At 40.2% G+C, this 20523-nt stretch overlaps 1 protein-coding gene across 1 annotated transcript in view; it reads left to right on the top strand.

Annotated features, from left to right (window-relative positions):
* atrnl1b (attractin-like 1b) overlaps positions 1–20523 on the top strand; it is a 101038-nt gene that overhangs the window by 33080 nt on the left and 47435 nt on the right. Inside the window, exons 15-24 of the mRNA XM_046853046.1 lie at positions 2063–2250; positions 2509–2722; positions 3081–3263; positions 5828–6046; positions 6218–6355; positions 7997–8090; positions 11017–11069; positions 13611–13705; positions 14624–14702; positions 17256–17413. Coding sequence (XP_046709002.1) covers positions 2063–2250; positions 2509–2722; positions 3081–3263; positions 5828–6046; positions 6218–6355; positions 7997–8090; positions 11017–11069; positions 13611–13705; positions 14624–14702; positions 17256–17413 — 1421 coding nt within the window. The remainder of the gene's footprint in view (positions 1–2062; positions 2251–2508; positions 2723–3080; positions 3264–5827; positions 6047–6217; positions 6356–7996; positions 8091–11016; positions 11070–13610; positions 13706–14623; positions 14703–17255; positions 17414–20523) is intronic.

Below are 20523 nucleotides of genomic sequence, written 5' to 3'. Positions count from 1 at the left end.
TTTTAACATGTGGGAGATTTAATGGTTTACTGTAATCATATGTTAAAATGCAGTTTCACACAGGGACAAATTGGTCAAATATCATGGGTCAAAAAGAACGAATTTCAAGTACCAGGGTTTTTTTTATTTCATTTATTTATGATTATCTATGTATTAATTTGTTTAATTAATGATGTACAGTAGAACCTCGATACTCGTGACCTTGACACTCGACTTTTCATTAGGAACTGGACTGGGAGTAACTTGGGGGAAAATCTGATAGTTTGTGAGAAGCCGCGAGTGGCTCCAATTTCAAAACAGAGTTTGTACTAATAAATTACATACAAATGTTTGAACAACTATTTTATTATGTTATTATTTATTTAAAGTAGTAAATAAAACATTTGACAAGTAATTCACAATTTCTGTTGAGTTTACAGTGCATGTACAATTCCTCTTGAAAAAGGAACCATCAAAAGGAGCGTCAAAACCTTGCGATTTTTTGTTACTCTAGAGGGGTCCTAGAACGTAACCACCGCGAGTATCGAGGTTGCACTGTAATTGCAATGGATATGCAAATAAAATAAAACCTTATTTTATTTATTTACTGTAATCAGATGTATTAAAGTTGTTAGTAGAGTCACTGTCTGGACTGATACATACACTGTTTATTAAGCGAAGTCTAGTCTCATTACTCTGAGATTTATTGTATCAAAACAGTTACTGATGATGTAAATTCTAAATGTATGACCACATAGTTTGATGGCTACCGTGTCCTGCTTCCTTCACATGGCAACAAACAACACTGTCTGGAACATGGCATGAATTTCAAGCACGGATAACTTCACTATTCCAAACTTGAATATGCACCAAATATGGTTGTTTGGTTTTACGGCTTATCGATTGGTTTACTGTAGAAAATTTCCCAGGGATGTTCCATGTCTGTTTGAACGAGTCATCAATAACCTGCACGGACGAAAGAAAAACGACAAAAAAAACATTCATCATCGATCATTCAGCTGAATGCTGGTTCATATTGGTTGCGGCCAAAGAGATTTGGTGGCCACTACATTCAGGGGATTTTTGCACTTAAACTAAGAGCTTTCCTTCATCTCTATAATATTGTTTGCTACGATTTCTCTCAAAGTGTCCACGATGTAGAAAGCCTAGCTTATCCATCACTTGTCGCATAAATTCCTGCAATTCGGTTCAAGTTTTTCTGGCCCATTTGTCAAACCCCTCAATAAGATACAATGCATCCAGAACTCAACACTGAGACACGTAGGAGAGGGGCCAGTGGAACTGGTAGAGAACTGGTGCATTGGGTGCTGAGCTGCCATGGTCATCATCATCAACATCAACAACATTATAGTTATTATTATTCAGTGGTGGATCAAATCATAAATACATTCATACACAGAATACAAGAATATGCCGACCAATTCCATGTTTTATTTGCCTGGAAACCTAATTGACTAGACTTCAATGCTAATCTAATCTAAGGTCTGACCACTGGGAGACATATTAAATAAAAAAATAAAAATAAGGAGAAGTAGTTAATAGTGTAGTAGTAGTAAGTAGTGTTTGTAATAACAGGTTTGGATTAAAAGCGTACCCATAACCCGCTACTACTGTCTCACGTATCCGTACACATTTTCTTTCTTCTCTGGAGTGCGGGTCAAGAGCTTTTGATGAGAAACCTTTTGATAAAAACTGGGTCTCTGCTGACTAACAGCTCGCTCAACTTCTCTCTTGTGTGTGATGTTGCTGCTTGTGTGGAATAGCTGTGGGTAGAGTTCTCTGAGTGCTGTTGAGCTTTGTGTTTAGAGCTGCTTGTGTTTGCGCTCTGACTCCGATTTCCTCAGCAATGCATCTCTAGTGATGCTTAGGATCGTCCCCTTAAGGGATTCTTGGAGAGTAGCAGTGATTTAATTTAGACGTTTCGCTTTGCGCTATTGTTACGTATATTAGTGCTGATTTTACTGCCTATGCTTTTGATAGTTGCTCGAATTAACTCTTTGCTGGAATCTGGTCTAATTTTTTTCTCCCACCTGTATCTCCGTTTGTGGCTTGTTGTTTGCAGCCAAGTTGTGTGGAGAAGGTTGGAGTCAAGTGGGTGAATCCTGTCTGCGCATTAACTCCAGCCGAGAGAGCTACGACAACGCCCGGCACTACTGCAAGAACCTGGGTGGCATCATCGCCTCGCTTTCTACTGCTAAGCAGGTCGACTTTGTTTTTGGGGAACTGCAAAAGTACCAGCAACAGGAGAAGGTGTGTGTGGCTTGTAGTTATTTAAAGCCACTGGCATTGCGTTTCACACTTCCGAAAACTAACACGTGTGTGTGTGTGTGTGTGTGTGTGTGTGTGTGTGTGTGTGTGTGTGTGTGTGTGTGTGTGCGCGCGCACTCACGTGCAGGCCCACGAGCGAGAGAGGAATGCAGATGAACCTAGATTTGCTGAATGCCTGCTTTCTGTATGGTGTGAGGTCATGCTGTGTCTCTAAACCTCAATGTGTTTTAATTTGTGCAGAAGCTGTTCCCCTGGGTGGGCCTGAGGAAGATTAACGTGTCCTACTGGGGCTGGGAGGACAACTCTCCCTTCACTAACACTTCTCTGCAGTGGCTGCCTGGAGAGCCCAATGACTCGGGCTTCTGTGCCTACCTGGAAAGAGCGCAGGTCTCAGGGCTCAGGGCAAATCCCTGTAACGCCAACACAGACGGCCTCATCTGTGAGAAAGCAGTCGGTGAGGCTCTCGTCACTGTGTTCTTCTTGTCTTCTTTTTTTGTTTCTCTTTTGCTTGGTGGAGGTAGATTTTTATTTTTATTGATAGATTTATCCCAAACTGGAAAAACACATATATTTTATACATTGTGGGTTTTTTTTATTAAAATTTTTTAAGTGCTGTATGAAAACTGGTCTATAGTTTGTCATGGGGTCGATGTTGATTTACATGTACAATGGCTGATACTTTATATCGTATCAAATAAAATGTATTAATAATTAGTATTTTATTTATCTGACACATCTGTTAGAACAGTCTTCCTCTTTACTTCTATACTACTTGATGAACTGAGATACGGGTCTTGTTTTATTTTGCGCAGAAAGCCGCAATGCACGACCGTGTAAGACACCCTGCTCGCTGCATGTGTCCTGCGAGAACTGCACCAGTCAGGCCACAGAGTGCATGTGGTGTGGCAGCACCAAGCGCTGTGTGGATTCCAACGCCTACGTGATCTCCTTCCCCTATGGCCAGTGTCTAGAATGGCAGACTGGAGACTGTGTCGGTGAGTCTTTTCTTCTGCCTGATTCATATCATAGAGGATAGGGTGTGTAAAAGTGGTTGGGTTATTGGAGTATTTATGAATGAGATATATAGTGATTGATTTCAGTGGGTAAAGTAAGTGTGTGTAGTACAGGATGGTAGAGAGAGGAAAGAGGAAGTGTATAAGGAGCGTTTGATTGTGTCTGAAGCGAAAGCTGGTGTCAAATGTTTTAGAGACGAAGCTGATTTTAGCGTTGGATGAGCACGGCATCAGATTTGCATAGGAGAGACATCACAACTGGGATTGAGGATGCAATCAGGAACCACTAATGGATTTCAAGAATACGCAGCGGACATCAATGTGCAAATGCCAATTCCTTTATACTCGAGGCTTCAAGATGCACAAAATAAAGTATATGACTCAAGTCAGCATGGTTTTGGATGATGGGACAAAAAAAAAGCATAATGCCCAGAAGAATCTTATTTAGGAACATGAAGAAAACTACCCATAGACACTAAACAGATGTTTAAGATTTAACGCTAGAGCTGTGACTGCTGAAGTGTGTGTTTGTGTGTGCACACATGTATATTTGTGAGTCTGTAAATGACAATATAGTTACTCAGTGGGATCAACATTGTAAAGAAAAAACGCCTCCAATGTGCATCAGAGGGAACGCTGTCTCTTTTATCCCGTTAGCAGAACTGCCTGCCGATTTCTCTGATTAAACGTGTATATCCCCGTGCCAGTCTCCGTGATCTCAGAGTAAGAACACAAAGAAAGACACAAGCAAGCTTTTGCAGTTCCGCTCTTAGTGTTTTTCTTAAACAGAAAACTATGGAACGATAACACACAGATTCTAGAATATTATTATGATTTTGGTTACTGTCAGTTTCCACCCACCTGCCAGCTCTCTCCTGCCTGACAGCTACCACCTGGGGTGTGTGAAAGCTAACATGTGCTTCCTCCAAGACACATCAAGCCAGCCAGCTGCATCTTTTCGAGCTTCTGCTCATGTCCAAGATTGGCTAGTGTCACTGTGACTGACAGGAGAGAGAGAGAGAGAGAGAGAGAGAGAGAGAGAGAGAGAGAGCGCACCAGAGAGCATGGCCAGTACTGCTTCTTCAACTTCCAGATTCAAATAGCGGCAGCATTCTCAGGATTTGATCTCGCGATCTCCCTAAGACATGGACACGTATAGCTCTTTCTGTTTCTCCAGTGAGCTGATCTACTTCTTTTTAATTGCAGATGAAACTACATTAATGCTTGTATATTTAAAAAATAACTTTTGAAGCTGCAAATTCAGTTTTAGATTTTAGGAGATATTGAAAATTCGGTGTTGTCAAGAAAAGCTCCAGTGAAACTGTCAGCATATTTTTTCTTTATTGCCTTTGAGAGAGAAATTTATTGCAAAAAAAATGACAGGTGTGTCGGTGTGTATGCATGGGTTTTTGTGCGTGTTTGTGTGAGCGCATGCACCAGCTTTTCACTCACTAAATCGAACTGCTCACTCTGATGGAAAAAAAATTAAAATCTCTCAACCAGAAGTTGGTGGTGTGAATCTGTAAATCTGAGACTAGGGGAAATATTTTGTCACCAAAAATGAATCTCTCTATCTTGCAGAACGACAGTTACTTACCACTCCTCATCTCAGAGTGCACTCGTGTCATTGCATTTAAATAAGTGTGTGTGTGTGTGTGTGTGTGTGTGTGTGTGTGTGTGTGTGTGTGTGTGTGTGTGTCTTACCATCCCTATACACCATACACCATACTGCTCATCTCACCAGGGTGGGTTTCCGAATGAATTTCACATTCCTTAATACAATTACTTGCACAAGTATTGAATTTGGTTTGATATGTTGTGAACAAGTCCATATATTTAAACAGGCTCAAAATTAATTGTTCAAACAAACACAATCGTAAGCATAACGGCGTAGTGGGAATTCCTATGAACAGCCACCAAAATCAACACATGGACATTTAGTATCATGATTTTCTATGAAAGAGGAAAAGGACCACAGTTGACTATTAAACTGATTTATTAATTAGTCAATTGTGTCTGTGTGTGCATAAGAGAAAGAGCTAAGTGTGTGTGTGGCATTAAAGACCACGAAAGGTTAAAACGAACAACCTGCTGACGAGCAGTAAACTCAGAAACCCTCTTGTCTAATTAAAGGACAGAAACAAAGCCAAATGTCTCCTCTAACTTCAGCTCTGTATGGAAAAGAGCTCTTGTTTTTTAAGTTGTTCATTGCCAGGTGATTTGGTCCTGCACAAAGTAGATGTAACTGCTGCCCTGCTTGTGCTAGTGATGAATCAGACACATGATATTAAAAAGAATCGATTCTTGAAATGCTCTCATAAGATGTAATTATATTCTACAATGTGCAGTATAGCTGTACAGTGTTATTGACCTGAGCCTCACTGTTGGCGTGCTAATTAGAAAATTTCATTTCTCAATGCTGCCATGTCAAAAAGCAATTATGGAGCTTGAAAGTATGGCTGAAATGAGATCTATTTTACATAATTACAGTATTTAGCCCTTTTTTGCCCCCTGTTTAAACTGTTTCACCCATTTTACCTTTTCAGCTCAGAACTGCTCAGGCTTTCGAACCTGTGGTCAGTGTTTGGAGCAGCCTGACTGCGGCTGGTGTGGAGACCCGACTAATACAGGCAAGGGGCAGTGTGTGGAGGGCTCATACCGTGGCCCTATGAAAAACCCACCCAAACAAAGCCAGGACATGCAGCTGGACACAAATCTTTGCCCCAAGGAGCGAGGCTACGAGTGGGCCTTTATACAGTGCCCTGGTAAGAACACGCAGTAGCATGCGATCAGACATTCTGGAGTTGTGCTTTGTATGCTCAGCGTCTCACTCCGGGTGTTTGTCCTGCGGTGAAATAAACAAAGAGGAAGAGCCTCGAGTGTTTGTTTACAGGTGCAGCCAGGGAGTTTAATCTCTTCTCCTTCCGTTCTTCCAGCCTGCCAGTGCAACGGCCACAGCACTTGTGTGAACGGGAGCGTGTGCGAGCAGTGTCGTAACCTCACCACCGGCCCACACTGCGAGACCTGCATGCCTGGTTATCACGGAGACCCCACCAACGGAGGGAAGTGTCAAGGTCAGTGAGACGTTCGGCCAACAGAAGGCATCATCAGACTCGGCAGCTGAGGCAGTTAGCAGTGCACAAAGGCAGCCTGACTAAACCCACACAGAGCATGATTTGTGTTAAGGTCATACAGGAGCCGGCGCATTTGGATGTTGGAGGAAAGGTTTTACGTGCTCCTGCTGTAATGGAAAATCTGAATTTCTCCCATGTGAACGCGTGTATGAGGTGTTTTGAGATCCCAGCAGGCGTGGTGTTGCCTTGTAAGTGTGTTGCACATTGTTTGGTAGGGGCTAGAGGTGTTGTGTAGCCTCTGGCTCTGTTCATTTAAAACAGATCTCTCCGGCCCAGCAGTGTACCGGGTCTCCTCTCAGAGGCTGTTTTGTTCAGCGTCAGTCAGCGTTTGGGCACAGCATGAACATTTGTATAGGTGTTAATCTAAAGCTGTGCTGTTCCAGCAACAACAAGGCAGTTAGATCCAGGCAGGTGTGTGTATACTGATGGGGTTTGCTGGAGCAGTGAACTAATTTATGCACAGTTTTTACACAAAACTCAAATTAGAAGCTAAAAATAAGATCTATGATTTGTGTTGGATCGAACATGTTTACGGCATTTATGTAAAATATGTCAAAAATAAATAAAAGCGAGAAAACTGAATTAATATAAGAAAGATATGAATAGTCTATACGTTATTATATTGTATACAACAACTGCCACATTCCTGAAAAATGCGTTTACTTTTTATGACATGCTGACGTAGTGCACATTTGGTTAAGGGATAACTACTTAAATATTGATGCCTAAGCAACATAAATAATAGAATTTGAGGTACGGTGTGGAAATGGTGGATTGAGGGGAAAAAATGATAGGGCACACGTGTAGAACAGACAAAAATGGATTTTGGATCAGAAAAAGGTTCAAGCTGCCATTGACATTTTGTCGAAGAAAGAATTTCATTTCTTTGGGTAGGAAAGAACTGTCCTGATCTGGAGTGGCAAAAAATCTAGTCCGTCGTGTTCCCTAGTCCCGAGTCAGATACATACACTGATAGCTGTTGATTTCCTGTTACATAAACATCACATTCACTACCACCAGCTGCTACAGGACTGCATTTTTTCCCACATCTTTAAATCTCTGATGTGAAGGCCATCGTTTAGTGCACAGAGGATTGTTATTATGGTCCAGAGACAGATATTCACTCATCACCTCTTTACCCAGAGACACACAACTCTTGCTCAGAGTGTCTTGCTGTTGCTTTAGTTGCAGAGCATATAAAACACTCCACTTTGCCTCTGACGTGTTTTTAGACTATTGTGGTACTGGGAGACTGGCAGATACTGTTCTCGTTTGTCAGTTGGTCTTCTCACTAATTACGCTTATTGGCAGTAATGCATAATTATGTCTCACAGCGTTTGATCTTTCTACAGAAAGTTTTTACCATTGAAGTAGATTGGTGACTCACTTTTTGCTGTTAAGCTTTCACTTGCTAAAAGGCAGCTTTCTACAGGTCTAATTAGTTTAATTGCTGAGGTGCTATGTGCTCGTCATCTAAACATCTCTCTCTCTCGCTCTCTCTCTCTCGCTCTCACTCTCTCTCTCTCTCTCTCTCTCTCTCTCTCTCTCTCTTTCTCTCTCTCTGTTTCTCTCCTTCTCCAGCCTGTAAGTGTAATGGTCATGCCAATGTGTGCCAAGTCCTGACAGGGAAGTGTTTCTGCACCACCAAGGGGATTAAAGGAGACCAATGTAACCTGTGAGTATCTCACACACATACACACACATTCCAGTCCCAAATGCCACTGGTCTCGAGTGCAGTCTTAAAAGCTCTCAATACAGCTAAAGGAACTTGCAGAGTGGTGTGCAGGTGCACATGACACAAGCAGGTTGTTGTTCTAGCTCACTTCTTCCCTCCCTGATTTTGTCTCTCACCTCATCCTCATCATCCTCTTCCTCCATCACAGAGAACAGCTGGGTGAAAGATATTACCCAGCAACCTCAGCAAGTCTCGTAATCACGTATGTGTACCGGTGCAGCCACAAGATGAAGTTCAAACCACTTGATTAAAACTTGATGTAGTTCCTTTGTGTACAGTTTAGTGTGTGTGTGTGTGTGTGTGTGTGTGTGTGTTAACCTACCATTTTCAGAAGCATCTCAGCTCGCGCCCAGGTGATTGCGCTCAGCTCTGTCAGGTTCAAGAGTCTCTCTTAATTGCTGAAATGGAAACAATCAAAAGAAATATCATTGGTATTTGAAGTTCATCAGACTCTAATGCAGTTCCATGCTGTACAGTCTGATGTGTTTTAGGCAACAGTGTGACCTGAGTGGGGATTAGATTAAAGCAATGCACAAGTGCACAGTGTTGGCGCATGTTCACTGTGTGGGTGTGCACTTAGTGCAGATTAAATTAAGATACTGCAAGTAGAGTGCATTATGTTTCATTTCTTCAGTCTCGGTGTGTGTGTGTGTGTGTGTGTGTGTGTGTGTGTGTGTGTGTGTGTGTGTGTGTGTGTGTGGAGGGGGGGGACTAGTGTAGCGTTATTTCTTAAATGTCACACAGATGAAAGGCAAGGGGAATGATGTGTTCGGATTTTAAAAACCGCCAGCAGCGCTGTTTGTTCGCAGTCCTGGGTGCAGTGGCCATAACGCACTTCTGTACGTGTGCCTTGTACTCTCATTTTCAACATCACACACACACACACACACACACACACACACACACACACACACTCTCTCTACCGGCAGAGTGACTGCAAATTATGATCATGTTAGCATGTTAATACACTACATACTTATCCACGTCCTTTTTTCCTTATATTTTGCCTTCTTCTTTTATCCTTCTATCTCTTCTGTACTTTTCTCCCTTCCTTATTTTCTGTTTTGATTCACTTGTGTCCTTCTCTTCTATTCTTTCTTCTGTGTTTTTTTTTTTCTCTGAATTTCTCTGTGTCCTTCTGTTCTATTGTGTCAACAGTGTCTGTCAAAAGTTTGGAAACATCCTGTCTTTTATCGTAGTTTTCGAGACACATGTTTATTTTGTTTGTATGCAACAAACAAGGTGAAAGGCAAAAATAAATCAGACAAGAATTTGACAGAAAATGACTGGGGAAAAAGGTTCTGTGGACAGATGAGTGGACAAATTTGATATTTTTGGCTCAAACAGAAAATGAGTTAAGACGGAGAACAGTAGAGACGATGTTACAGACTGTCTCACACACAGTCTAACATGGAGGTGGAAGCATAATGGTCTGGGATTGTTTTAGAGCAGGGAAGATTGAAAACTTATACTGATCCAGTTAGTTTGTTGCATATAATTAAAAGAAACATGCACGATTGTCTCCAAAAGCATAAAAGACTAGGTGTTGCCACACGCTTTTGACAAGTCCTGTACTTCCTGTGATTTCTTCCTTCTCTTCCACTCTTGATTTCTCATCATCCTTCAAAGAAAGAACAGGCCCCTCTATGACTTTACTTCTGCTGTAAAAATGTGCATGCTACAGAATGGATGGATTTAATTAGTGTTTTAGTTGTGATATAATGTTTGTGTTTAAGAATTAATCGTTACTTGTGTAATCAGTATAACATTGTTGGGGACCTTATGAAATTTTTGTATCATTACTTTGTAAATGATTACATCATGGTTGACTTGCTGTGTTGCTGAAAATGTATTAGCTTATTATTTATAGCCACAGTGCATTATTCTGTCATATTTCAGCAATCCAGCCAGCTGTAATCTTTGCCAGCGTAACCCTGACGTCCCACACAATTAAGTTCATGCAAACAGTGAAATATTTGAAGTGAGAACACAACGTAAGATAATGACTCCACTTTCTCACATTACTCGGCAGTTTAATATAACTATAATTACCACCGAGGTTGACCATAACATTTAAGTGCTAATATAGACCGCACTCAAGATGGCATTCGCAGGCAAATAAAACAAAGTGAATTAGCCTCCCTCTGCCAGCACGCACCTGGACTGAAAGACAGCGAGAGCGAGGAGCGTGATTGCGCTGAGTGAAACTTTGATCATCAGAGGCTGCAGACTTTAATTTGTCTTCTGCTTTGTTGCTTGGTAGAGCAAAGAATGTGTAATTTGCTTCGAATGAAAGAGAAGAAGAGCTCTGTAGGCAAATTGGTGTTAATTGTTCAGTGAGTTCCAGAGTGCGGTGCAAGAATCCTGTTCATTTTTTCGGTTTTCCACAAAATAATGGAACAAACCGAAGGACCTGCACTGTGTGAGGTGTTCTGAATTGCTTCTTTAAAGGCCTTGAATTCGATATATTTTTTAATATATACTATATGGGCAAAAGTTTGTGGAATATAGGATTCGTATGTACTTTTCGAACATCTCATTATGCATTTAGTCCCCATTTGATGTTTTAAGAACCTCCACTCTTTTGAGAAGATTTTTGAGTGCACTTGTTGAGATTTGTGCTGGGAAACTCAGCTGTCCCAATACGTTTTAGTTTATATAGTGTAAAATCTCGGAGGACCCCGTTATATGTGACTTCAGAGCATTTTTGGAAGTTTTTCTCCAGTATTATCTCTTAAAATCTTTCAAAAAATAGTGTGGAAACGGCATGAGGTGCTTTTTTTAAATCTTAGGTTCATAAAGTACATTCTGTGTCGAACCAGTATCTTCCTGTCATTTGAATGTTTCTGTTAATCTACTTTTGCAGATGTGATTCGGAGAATCGTTACCTTGGCAACCCTTTGAGAGGAACCTGTTACTGTAAGTATGGACTTCAGGAGTAGTGAGTAATCATTATTTCTCTTCATTACAACTTTTCAAGTCTCTGATAAGCATTGCACAGTAAACGTGGCTTTGATTAATCACGGCTGCACTTATGAATAGATTTATATTTCCAAATGAGTGCTTATTAATGTAACGAGGAAAATATTCTCAGGCATTTAAAGAGCATGACCAATCATTTTGGACAAATCCATGTCTGTGCATCCTCTGAGAGAACAGGAAGCGTAGGTAGGAGTGCTGACTGTTACTCAGTGTACAACTCACAGGATGCATGATGATTGTGTGTGCGAGTGTGTGTATGTACGCAAGCGTTCATTCACAGACACGCACGCAAGCTGTGCCTGGTCTGTGTGCGAGATGCTCAGCGGTGTAGCACTAGGTGGCAGTGTTGCGGTACGACATGCCACACTCGGATGCTTTTTTGCATTCTCTATCAGCAGTCATCATGGAGCTCATCCAGCCTTAATGTGGTCAGGAGCATTTAGGACATCAGATTTCACTCAGTCTGCAAAAGCTGCCAGCATAATCCCCAAGCTATTGCCAGTCCGCATTAAACAAACCCATCAATTTCTCAATCACTCTGTCACTGCTTCACTCCAAGTATATCTTTTAGATGGAGTGTGTAGGCATTGAGTGACAGCTTCTGTTTCTCTGATTAGAGAAGAGTGCTAATGTGACCATGTGTACTCTACTGCAGTTTCCTCGTATTGTGAGCGAATTGTGAAACTGTGACGTTTGATGGAAGTGAGTAAACCCGGCTAAATCTGACCTGGGAAGGGTGTTGATGTTTGGCGGGAGAGCTAGCAGGAACTTCTCACTCTATTCATCCATTTTATAAATTTTTTGCCCTGATTTGATAAAATGGTTGGAGAAAGCCGTAATATTTGAAGCTGAAAAGCAACGACCCAGCGGCCCTCCTCGGCACAGGAACTGGATCCCTAATGGGATTGTTTGCTTAACAGGAAAACTCCCTGAATGTCGATAGGATATGATGTAACTCTGTCTGGCCCTGCGGAAAAAATCCATACAAGCCAAGCTGTAGACCTCTATGGTTCAGAGTGGCTTCAGTGAGCTGAGTGTAAATTGTGTTGGATGTAAAAAAAAAAATACAAATAAAACCGTTTATGTTGTGCATTTTATAGATATGCCGTATACTGTATAGCCAAAAGGATGTGGACACCTGACCATCACACCTTTATGTGGTTCTTCCCCAAACTGTTACTACAAAGTTGTAAGTGCGGAATTGCCTAGCATGTACAGCATGTACAGCGGTAATGTCCCTGTGCACGAAAGTGAGGTTCATGAAGATGTGTTTTGCCAAGTTTGAAGTGGGAAAACCTTGTGTGTCCTTCACAGAACCCTGACCTCAACCTCTCTGAATACCTTTGAGAGGAATTAGGGTGCCAGGTGCACACCAGGGCTTCTCACCCAACATCTTACTAATGCTCTTATGGCTGAATGAGTAAATCTTCCTTGTGCATCTCGCTATAAAATATAACAATATAATAAAAACAGGAAAGATTGCATTACAGAAATGGCTGTAATGAACTAATATATATGTAATTTTATTTATTTATTTATTTATTTATTTATTTATTTATTTATTTATTTATTTATTTATTTTTCTGGGCCAATCATAACCCCTAGTAAAATCTAGAATATTTACATTTCCTAACAGACATATAAATGTATAAATCTTTTCCCCCATTTTGAACCTTGTAATACATTTGGATTTGAAATAAAACAAAACCAGTCTCTGTCTACATTTGTCCGAATGTGCAAAAATGATTGGTTTCGTGGTACATTTTGCCTTTTTAAATACAAATTTTTGGCTAATTCCAGGACTTTGTTTGCATAATGTAAAATTTCCGTCTATTTTCTACAAATTAACCGACACCTGTTTTTGAGCTCTGCGGCACGTGCCTCGATTATTCCCCTCACAACAGTCTGTTAATGGCGTGTCCGTGTGTCCTTCTCTTTATTCGACAGGTAATTACTCATTACTAACCGAGTCACAGCAGCCGTCCTGACAGCTCTTGTAAAGACAATGTGTTCGGTCTCGCAATAAAGCAATGGCCATTGCCTGTCAGAGCAACACTGTGCACAGCTACCGCTGAGAGCATTTTTGCTGCAAGTACGATTATCGGCACTCTGTGGGGTATCTTCAAAGGGTTATGGTGTTTTATAAGGACTTATAAAACACAGGCATTTATAAAAAAATAAAAATTTCAGAAAAAGTCACTGTTACATCAGACTGAATTTGGTGATGCATTCAGTTAGTCATGGAACGGCTACAGGTGACTGGTGACTCATTTAGCACTTTAAAATGGCCTTTTGCTTCTCTGTCATACTGAGACACATTTTATCTGTTGTCACTGTATCCCTAAGGTGAACTATTTTCTGATTGCTAGTTCTAGTAACATGTGCTTGGGTTAACGAATCGTGCGTCTAAAACATTTGATAACTGATACGCTGCAATGTAAAAGCCTTAATTGTAATTTCTTTGGATGTTTTGCACAGACAATCTTTTGATTGACTACCAGTTCACCTTCAGCCTGCTGCAAGAAGATGACCACTATTACACTGCTATTAACTTCATGGCCACACCAGAACAGGTCTGTCATTCTCCACTCACCCTGCACAGTACCCCCATACCGCATACGTGTGAATCTTTGCTAATAAAACACTATGGGATGCGCCGTTGCGGGTCAGTAATCAACACTGGGGTGGTAACTAGTATTTCCCTACAACACATTAGGTTTCATTTCTTATGTAATATTGGGGTTTTCAGTTCCAGGTTGTTTTTGTAACTATTATCCATCTATAGAACTATAAAAGATTGTCCCCCACCCCCACTCCCACCAATGCTACTATGATCATGTGTTTGTGTGCTCAGTTTTTTAGTGATTTCTGTAGTCAAAAGAAATTTGAAATTGCTTGGAAATATGTGTGGCGGATTGGAAAAACCATTTACATGCTGAAATTTTGCTCTTTACTCTATAGTTTGGAAAATGACCACTTTCCTTAACCGAAATGTGTTTTTCTGTTGCATGCATGTTAACCACAATTAAATATTATAGCCACTTCCTCTGATTGTGGCAGAGGAACACCAGAGGCTCTTAGAGACTGCACAAAAACATCAGACACTTTACCAGACTGTCTTTGATTATGAACTGAAGTGATTAGGCTCATGTTTTTGTTGTCGTGGCATGCAGCTATTCAGCAACATGCTCAAATCATGATATTCAATTCAAGTTTATTTCTCTAGGGCTTTTCACAACGGACATTTTCTCAAAGCAGCTTTACAGAATGGATTATAAAACTAAAATTTTAATATTGAGGACATCCCGACTTATTTTACTGTCTGTACCAAGCATGAGCATCCCAGAAGATTACAAACGTAAATAAAATGTTCCATATAGATTCTCTCACACGGGAAAGAATGCAGGTGTACATTATTCTAATCTCTGTTGAAGTGAGAGAGATAATAATTCATGTTGACCTCATTGTCGTCCTTTTTTTTTTTTTTAAAGACCAATAAAAATTTGGACATGTCAATCAACGCGTCCAACAACTTCAACCTCAACATCACTTGGTCTGTTGGATCAACAGGTAATTCATCTACTTTTTTGTTTTCTTTTTTTTTTTTGCTGCTATTTATTTTTCTTTCTTTTTTTCTGAAAGGCAATTTGTCTCTGTCCTATCTGTTTGTTTCTGGTATAGGCATCGTGTGCCATTATGTTCTCTCCTGCTCTTTATTTTGTGATCTCCAATTATTCAAAAAGTCACCAGACACTGTTCGCGGTGGCTTTTTTTTACATTTTCCATCCTGTTAAACAGATTTGTCCTTCTCTCCATTGACCTCTTCTGGTTCAGCCATTAATTCTTTTTATTTTTTTAGCACATTTTGCTCCAGGTTTAAAGACACTCTCCCCTGGGCAGGGTTTCTGACAATAGTCTAGCCCACAGCTCCGAATTCTGGGACTGAGACGTCTTCGGGAGCACGGAACGATTTCAATTAAGATAACCATTCCCACAGAGCAGCTCTCGCGTTGTCATTTTGAGGGCTTTGTTTCATATTGACGATCTAGAAATGCGATGTGTGAGACTTAAAAGTGCGGATGGAACGAACAGGGAAGGAAAAGTGACAAAAGTCTTATTATACAGAACAAACCTTTCGACATGCATATGCTTTTTTTTCCCTGCTAGATAGTCTTTTTAACATTATAGAGTGGAGCATGTTTTTAATAGGTAACATTTTATTTTTATTGTACGTGTGCAGGCAAATACTTAACAGCGAGAAAAGAAAGGCAACAGTGGCTCTGTTATGCTATTTTTGGAGGCATTTTGCTGTCATGGTTTTGCACTACTTGTCCCTTAGAGGGAAGTCACAGCAAATCAGTACAAAGTTATTCTGACTCATTACCTTTATACTGAGATGAACTGTTTCTATGGATAGATAGTTACAAAGTCCCTATTCACAGGGCGCTGAAAATAATGTAAATCATACGCTGTATCCTTCACAGCCATCACATCTCAACCCAAGTAAACACTGATAGAATGATGTGCTATGGCTAATGTATTTTTCTCTGAAGCACGTTGGTGAAGAGGGTGATTATGGGTAATGCTGTCCTCCGAAGGGGCTAGCTGACTGTTGTGCCCAGACACGATGTGGAGGGATGGTCAGGAAAGTCTTATCCAGTCCATAAATATTTCAAATACATGTCGAGTGTAAATAATGCAGCGCAATACAAAGGGTCCATGTTGCACTGCCCCCTAGTGAACACACTCGAGCTTCGGCCGGATGAAGGCTGACCTCCGTGTATGACTCCTTGACATTCTCGCTGCTTTGCCATCACAGAAGTGTAAATCATTTGCTGAGGCAACACTCCCTCCTCCTCCACCACCATCAGTTGTAGCCATATATTTAGGAAGAATGCTGTATAAAATATACTCCAGGACAGTTCCTGTGACTTGGTGGATCTTTGCAGAGGCACGGCGCAGCTGTTCTTGCCCAGCACCTTATGTTCGTTTCTTTTTAAATCACTCTTCTGTGTTTTGCGAGTGGGTGTGAGAGTAAATGGCTCACGCTGTGCTCGCTTAAGTAGATTCGCTTTAATAAGATCTGGGTTTATTGTGCTTAGAGAACATCGAATGTGCGATCACTTCCTCATTACTTTTGCCTTGATCTCGCTTACAGTGGAAATATACAGAAGTTTGATTCGAAGATCAAATAAGTGATAATGTGAAGATTATTCTGACAATCTCACAAAACCATTAAGCTCATTACTAAAGCAACGTTACGCAGTCGTAGTTTTAGGTTTTCCTTTTTAACGTTAGCTAACATTAGACAGAAGAAAACGTTCCAGGTAATCATAAGACGACTTATTCATTCTGAAAACATAGCGTTTAATGGTGAAGCTCCTGCCTGGGAGACTGGGTGCCAAGCTGCGTTGTAGCTGGCGGCTTGGTGTAGGCTGAAATCCTTTTTTTTTGTTTTGTTTTTGTTACCCATGTGCTTGTAATTGAATTGTGATTGACTGTCTGTGTGATATTATTGTACATCCTAGTAAAATACCTGACGTTACAGTGTAGCATTATTATTATTATTATTATTATTATTTTATTATTGTTATTAGGGATGCATCAAGTAGCATCTTTTTTTTTTTTTTTTTTTTTTTACCATGAGTACTTGATGCTGATAAAGAAAAGAGTGCCTTGTTTTTATTTATAATATTTTCTCACTCAATTCATGTAAAAAGCATTTGCTTCCTGTATTAGTTCACTTGCACACCTCATTAACTCATTTATGCTCTTGTGACTGAATGATCACAATCCCACACGGTCATGCTTTAAAAACCTGGTAAAAAGGCTTCTCAGAAGAATGAGGGTTATTGTAAAGATGTTCAACAAGTACACATAAGCGTGAAAGCATATACTAGGCCCTAATATCATGTAGAGGAAATCGGAGCAGTTATCAGTATCATAGCATATCATTAGCGGCATTGATGCAACTCTGTTATTTATCATTGTAGATACGGCATGATCTTGCTGTTGGTTTTTCTTGGAAGTGAAATATCACAGTTTAAAATATTGAATTATTTGTATCATGGGTTTTTTTTTTCTCTTATGTAATTGTTTTATCTGAACTTGTTCACCTAACAGCAGGTACCATCTCTGGAGAAGAAGTCCCCATTGTGTCCAAGACCAACATTAAAGAGCACAGGGACAGCTTCTCCTGTGAGAAGTTCAGCTTCCACAGCAATCCCAACATCACCTTCTACGTCTACGTCAGCAACTTTTCTTGGCCAATTAAAATCCAGGTTCGTATGGAAATAGCCTCCGAAGTGTCCTTTGCTTGCTATATATTTGCCTTATAAAGTGACAGACGATGGACAGGAATCTCTCTTGTGTAAAGATTCCCATTACTGCTTTGCTGAGTTAGCTCAACCATGTCTAATATCAGGCAGAGACGAAAGCCGGCACTCGTTCTCTCCTCTGGATCAGAAATCATATTGATCACCAAGTCTAAAATGCACTTAGACAAAATGAAACACTCTTGAAAAGATCCATGGCTTTATAATGTCAGAATCAATTATTGAGATGTGCACTGGGACAGTTTTGCTGCGGTTTCCCACAATATTCATTCCTTAGTCTTATGATGCATAAAATTGAAACGGCTCTCGTGTGGGAATGCATCACACCGCCAGATGCCTAGATGACTGCTGTGTAATGACAGTCACAGAGAGAGTGATGCCTAAAGACATATGATCTTGCGAAGAAACATTAAGGTTGAACTCAGAAAGATGTACATTACTCTTGTTTTTTTTTTTTTAATGAATTATGTTTGTTGTCTGCATTACAGACGTACTCAAGCAATGCACATATATAGAACATAGATGCTGTTCTCATCACAGGCAGCAGACTTGGCAACGTAAATTGTTTTGTGTCTGCAGCCAAAGTAGTTTACTGAAGACTTTTGTAGACTTCTGATTTATTGCTCCAGTCCTTGAGATTTGAAACAAATCATCTCACCTACAGTCGTAATATATATACAGTGGTACCTTGACCTACGAGTGCATTAATGTACAAGCTTTCCGAGGTACGATCGGTCACTCGGTCGATTTTTTGCTTTGTTACGCGAGCAAAAAATTGAGGTACGAGCTCGAGACGCCGCTGGTAGATGGCGAAGCCAGAAAGCGAAGATTGCGACGAAAATTAAGATAAGCAAAGAAAAAGTAAAAAATTATAAGTTTAGGGATACGTAGTGTACAGGTAGTAAAAAAACGAGTTTTCCCTCCACCTCTGCTTATCGCCTCTACCGACCCATTAGAATACATTAGAAATGTATTTTCCTAATTTAATAACATGAAACATAAAAACAGGGTGTCATTATGAGGGTTGGAACGGATTAATGCCATTTTAAGTATTTTCAATTGGGAAAACTGATTTGATGTGCGAGCAAATTAAGATACGAGCTCATCCACGGAACGAATTAAACTCGTAGGTCAAGGTACCACTGTGTGTGTGTGTGTGTGTGTGTGTGTGTGTGTGTGTGTGTATATATATATATATATATATATATATATATATATATATATATATATATATATATATATAAAATATTCTCGATAGATAGATAGATAGATAGATAGATAGATAGATAGATAGATAGATAGATAGATAGATTGATTTTCTTAAAGAATTGGAGTTGCAGGGCCGATTCTTTGTTTCTGCTACACACTTAACACATTTGAGTTTAAAATCCAAGATTAAATATATTAGATGTTAATATCAGGAAATGATGGCTGAAATTTTGATTGTAGACTATTGGCCGTGCATTTCACACCTAGGCATTTACTAGTGTCCTACCTGAAACAATCCACCTCCTATTACAGTTATGATGACACCACGGCTGTAGAAACCATCGATGTTATACAGAAACGCAGTGTAACAGAGCGCTGTGTCCCAGACTGGTATCTTATGCAATGTGAATTAATCCCATTACTAAAGCAATCAACCCAATTAACACAAAACAGTAAGTCTTGTTTCACTGCAGCCACAGCTCACGTTCAAGTTCACGTTCACAGGGCAGGGTTGAAGGGATCACATTGGAAGTAGTGTCATGGCGTGTGCCTCTATGACTTTTACTGTTCTGTAACTCAATGTTTGTAGTAGAACGAATTCAGAGCTCTACTGCAACATTCTGTTTGCCAATTTACAGAGAAACGCATTTAATCTAATTCATCATGCAGTAGGACACAGACTTCACACACACACACACACACACACACACACACACACACACACACACACACAGGGCCAACAAATGGCTTTATTGTTGGGAAAAGTTTAAGGTTTAATACTGGCTGAGTCAGTTCAAAGACCTTAACCGAATTGAGCAGCATTTCAACCTCTTGAAGAAAAGACTGAAGGGAGAAACCCCTGAAACAAACCACAATTCAATGAAAAGGTGGTATGAGCATAGAAAAGTTCACAGATGTAATTGAGTCATCAAACCGATGCAGTTATTCCAAAAAAAGGGACACGCGATCAAATAACGGGTTTCATTTACTTTAAGGCAAATGTTCCAATATTTTAACTTTGCCAAGGTTTTTCCAAGATGATTAGTTTTTGGATAAATACATCGAAATGCTGTTGCATGTTACATATAAATATCAGGAAATGAACAAATTGAATTCAAATCTATCGTGATGTACTCGTGTTTTGTCGCAACTTATTTCCTAAAGTTTGCGGGCTAATAATCATAATAACAGTCACGAACATAATGAAGTCGTGTTGAATAAAGTGAATCGGTTTCTGTGAAATAATACTAATCTGCATTTGATTAGCTCCAGTCAGAGTGATAACCGATTTAATGTCACTTCTACTGAGGACATACAGTTACAGCTGCTTCATATTTACCCAAGGATGCGTTGGAGATTTAGTCTGATTAAGTACTGACATCTAATTGTTCTCTGTTGAAGCGCAAAAAAACCCCACTGGAGCCAAATACAAGCCCTGTGGCTGAGCTGGGGGAAGCGGTGAAGGGCCGCATGAAGGGCAGATTTAACTTTAATCAGACTAGGATAAAAAGCAGTTTGTTTTTGGTTTGTTTGTTAGGAGGGATTAAGTTGTTTGCATTGTCTTTGATTACTAATTAAATCTGTGATTCAAAGAATGGCTAGCATAATGAACCACTTATTACATCTTTATCAGCTCTGCATCAGCAGGGCATTTTCCAGTCGTTCAAGACAGGCATGTCTAAACACTCGCCTCCACCCAGGGCCAACATTTCATTCTGAGCAGCTTTTTAGTTACCGCTCTGTCCGCTCAGTCTGAATAATACAAAGCGGTGTAGCGTAATGTGTGGATGGAGACTGGGGCAGAACGCAGTGTTGTGGCCAGCGCTTGAGCCAGAGGGTAATGACCA

The sequence above is a fragment of the Silurus meridionalis genome, chromosome 7 (genome assembly GCF_014805685.1).
Source record: "Silurus meridionalis isolate SWU-2019-XX chromosome 7, ASM1480568v1, whole genome shotgun sequence".
Lineage (NCBI taxonomy): Eukaryota > Metazoa > Chordata > Actinopteri > Siluriformes > Siluridae > Silurus > Silurus meridionalis.
Note: the sequence above shows the minus strand (reverse complement) of the source record. Positions and strands in the feature narration are given on the sequence as shown.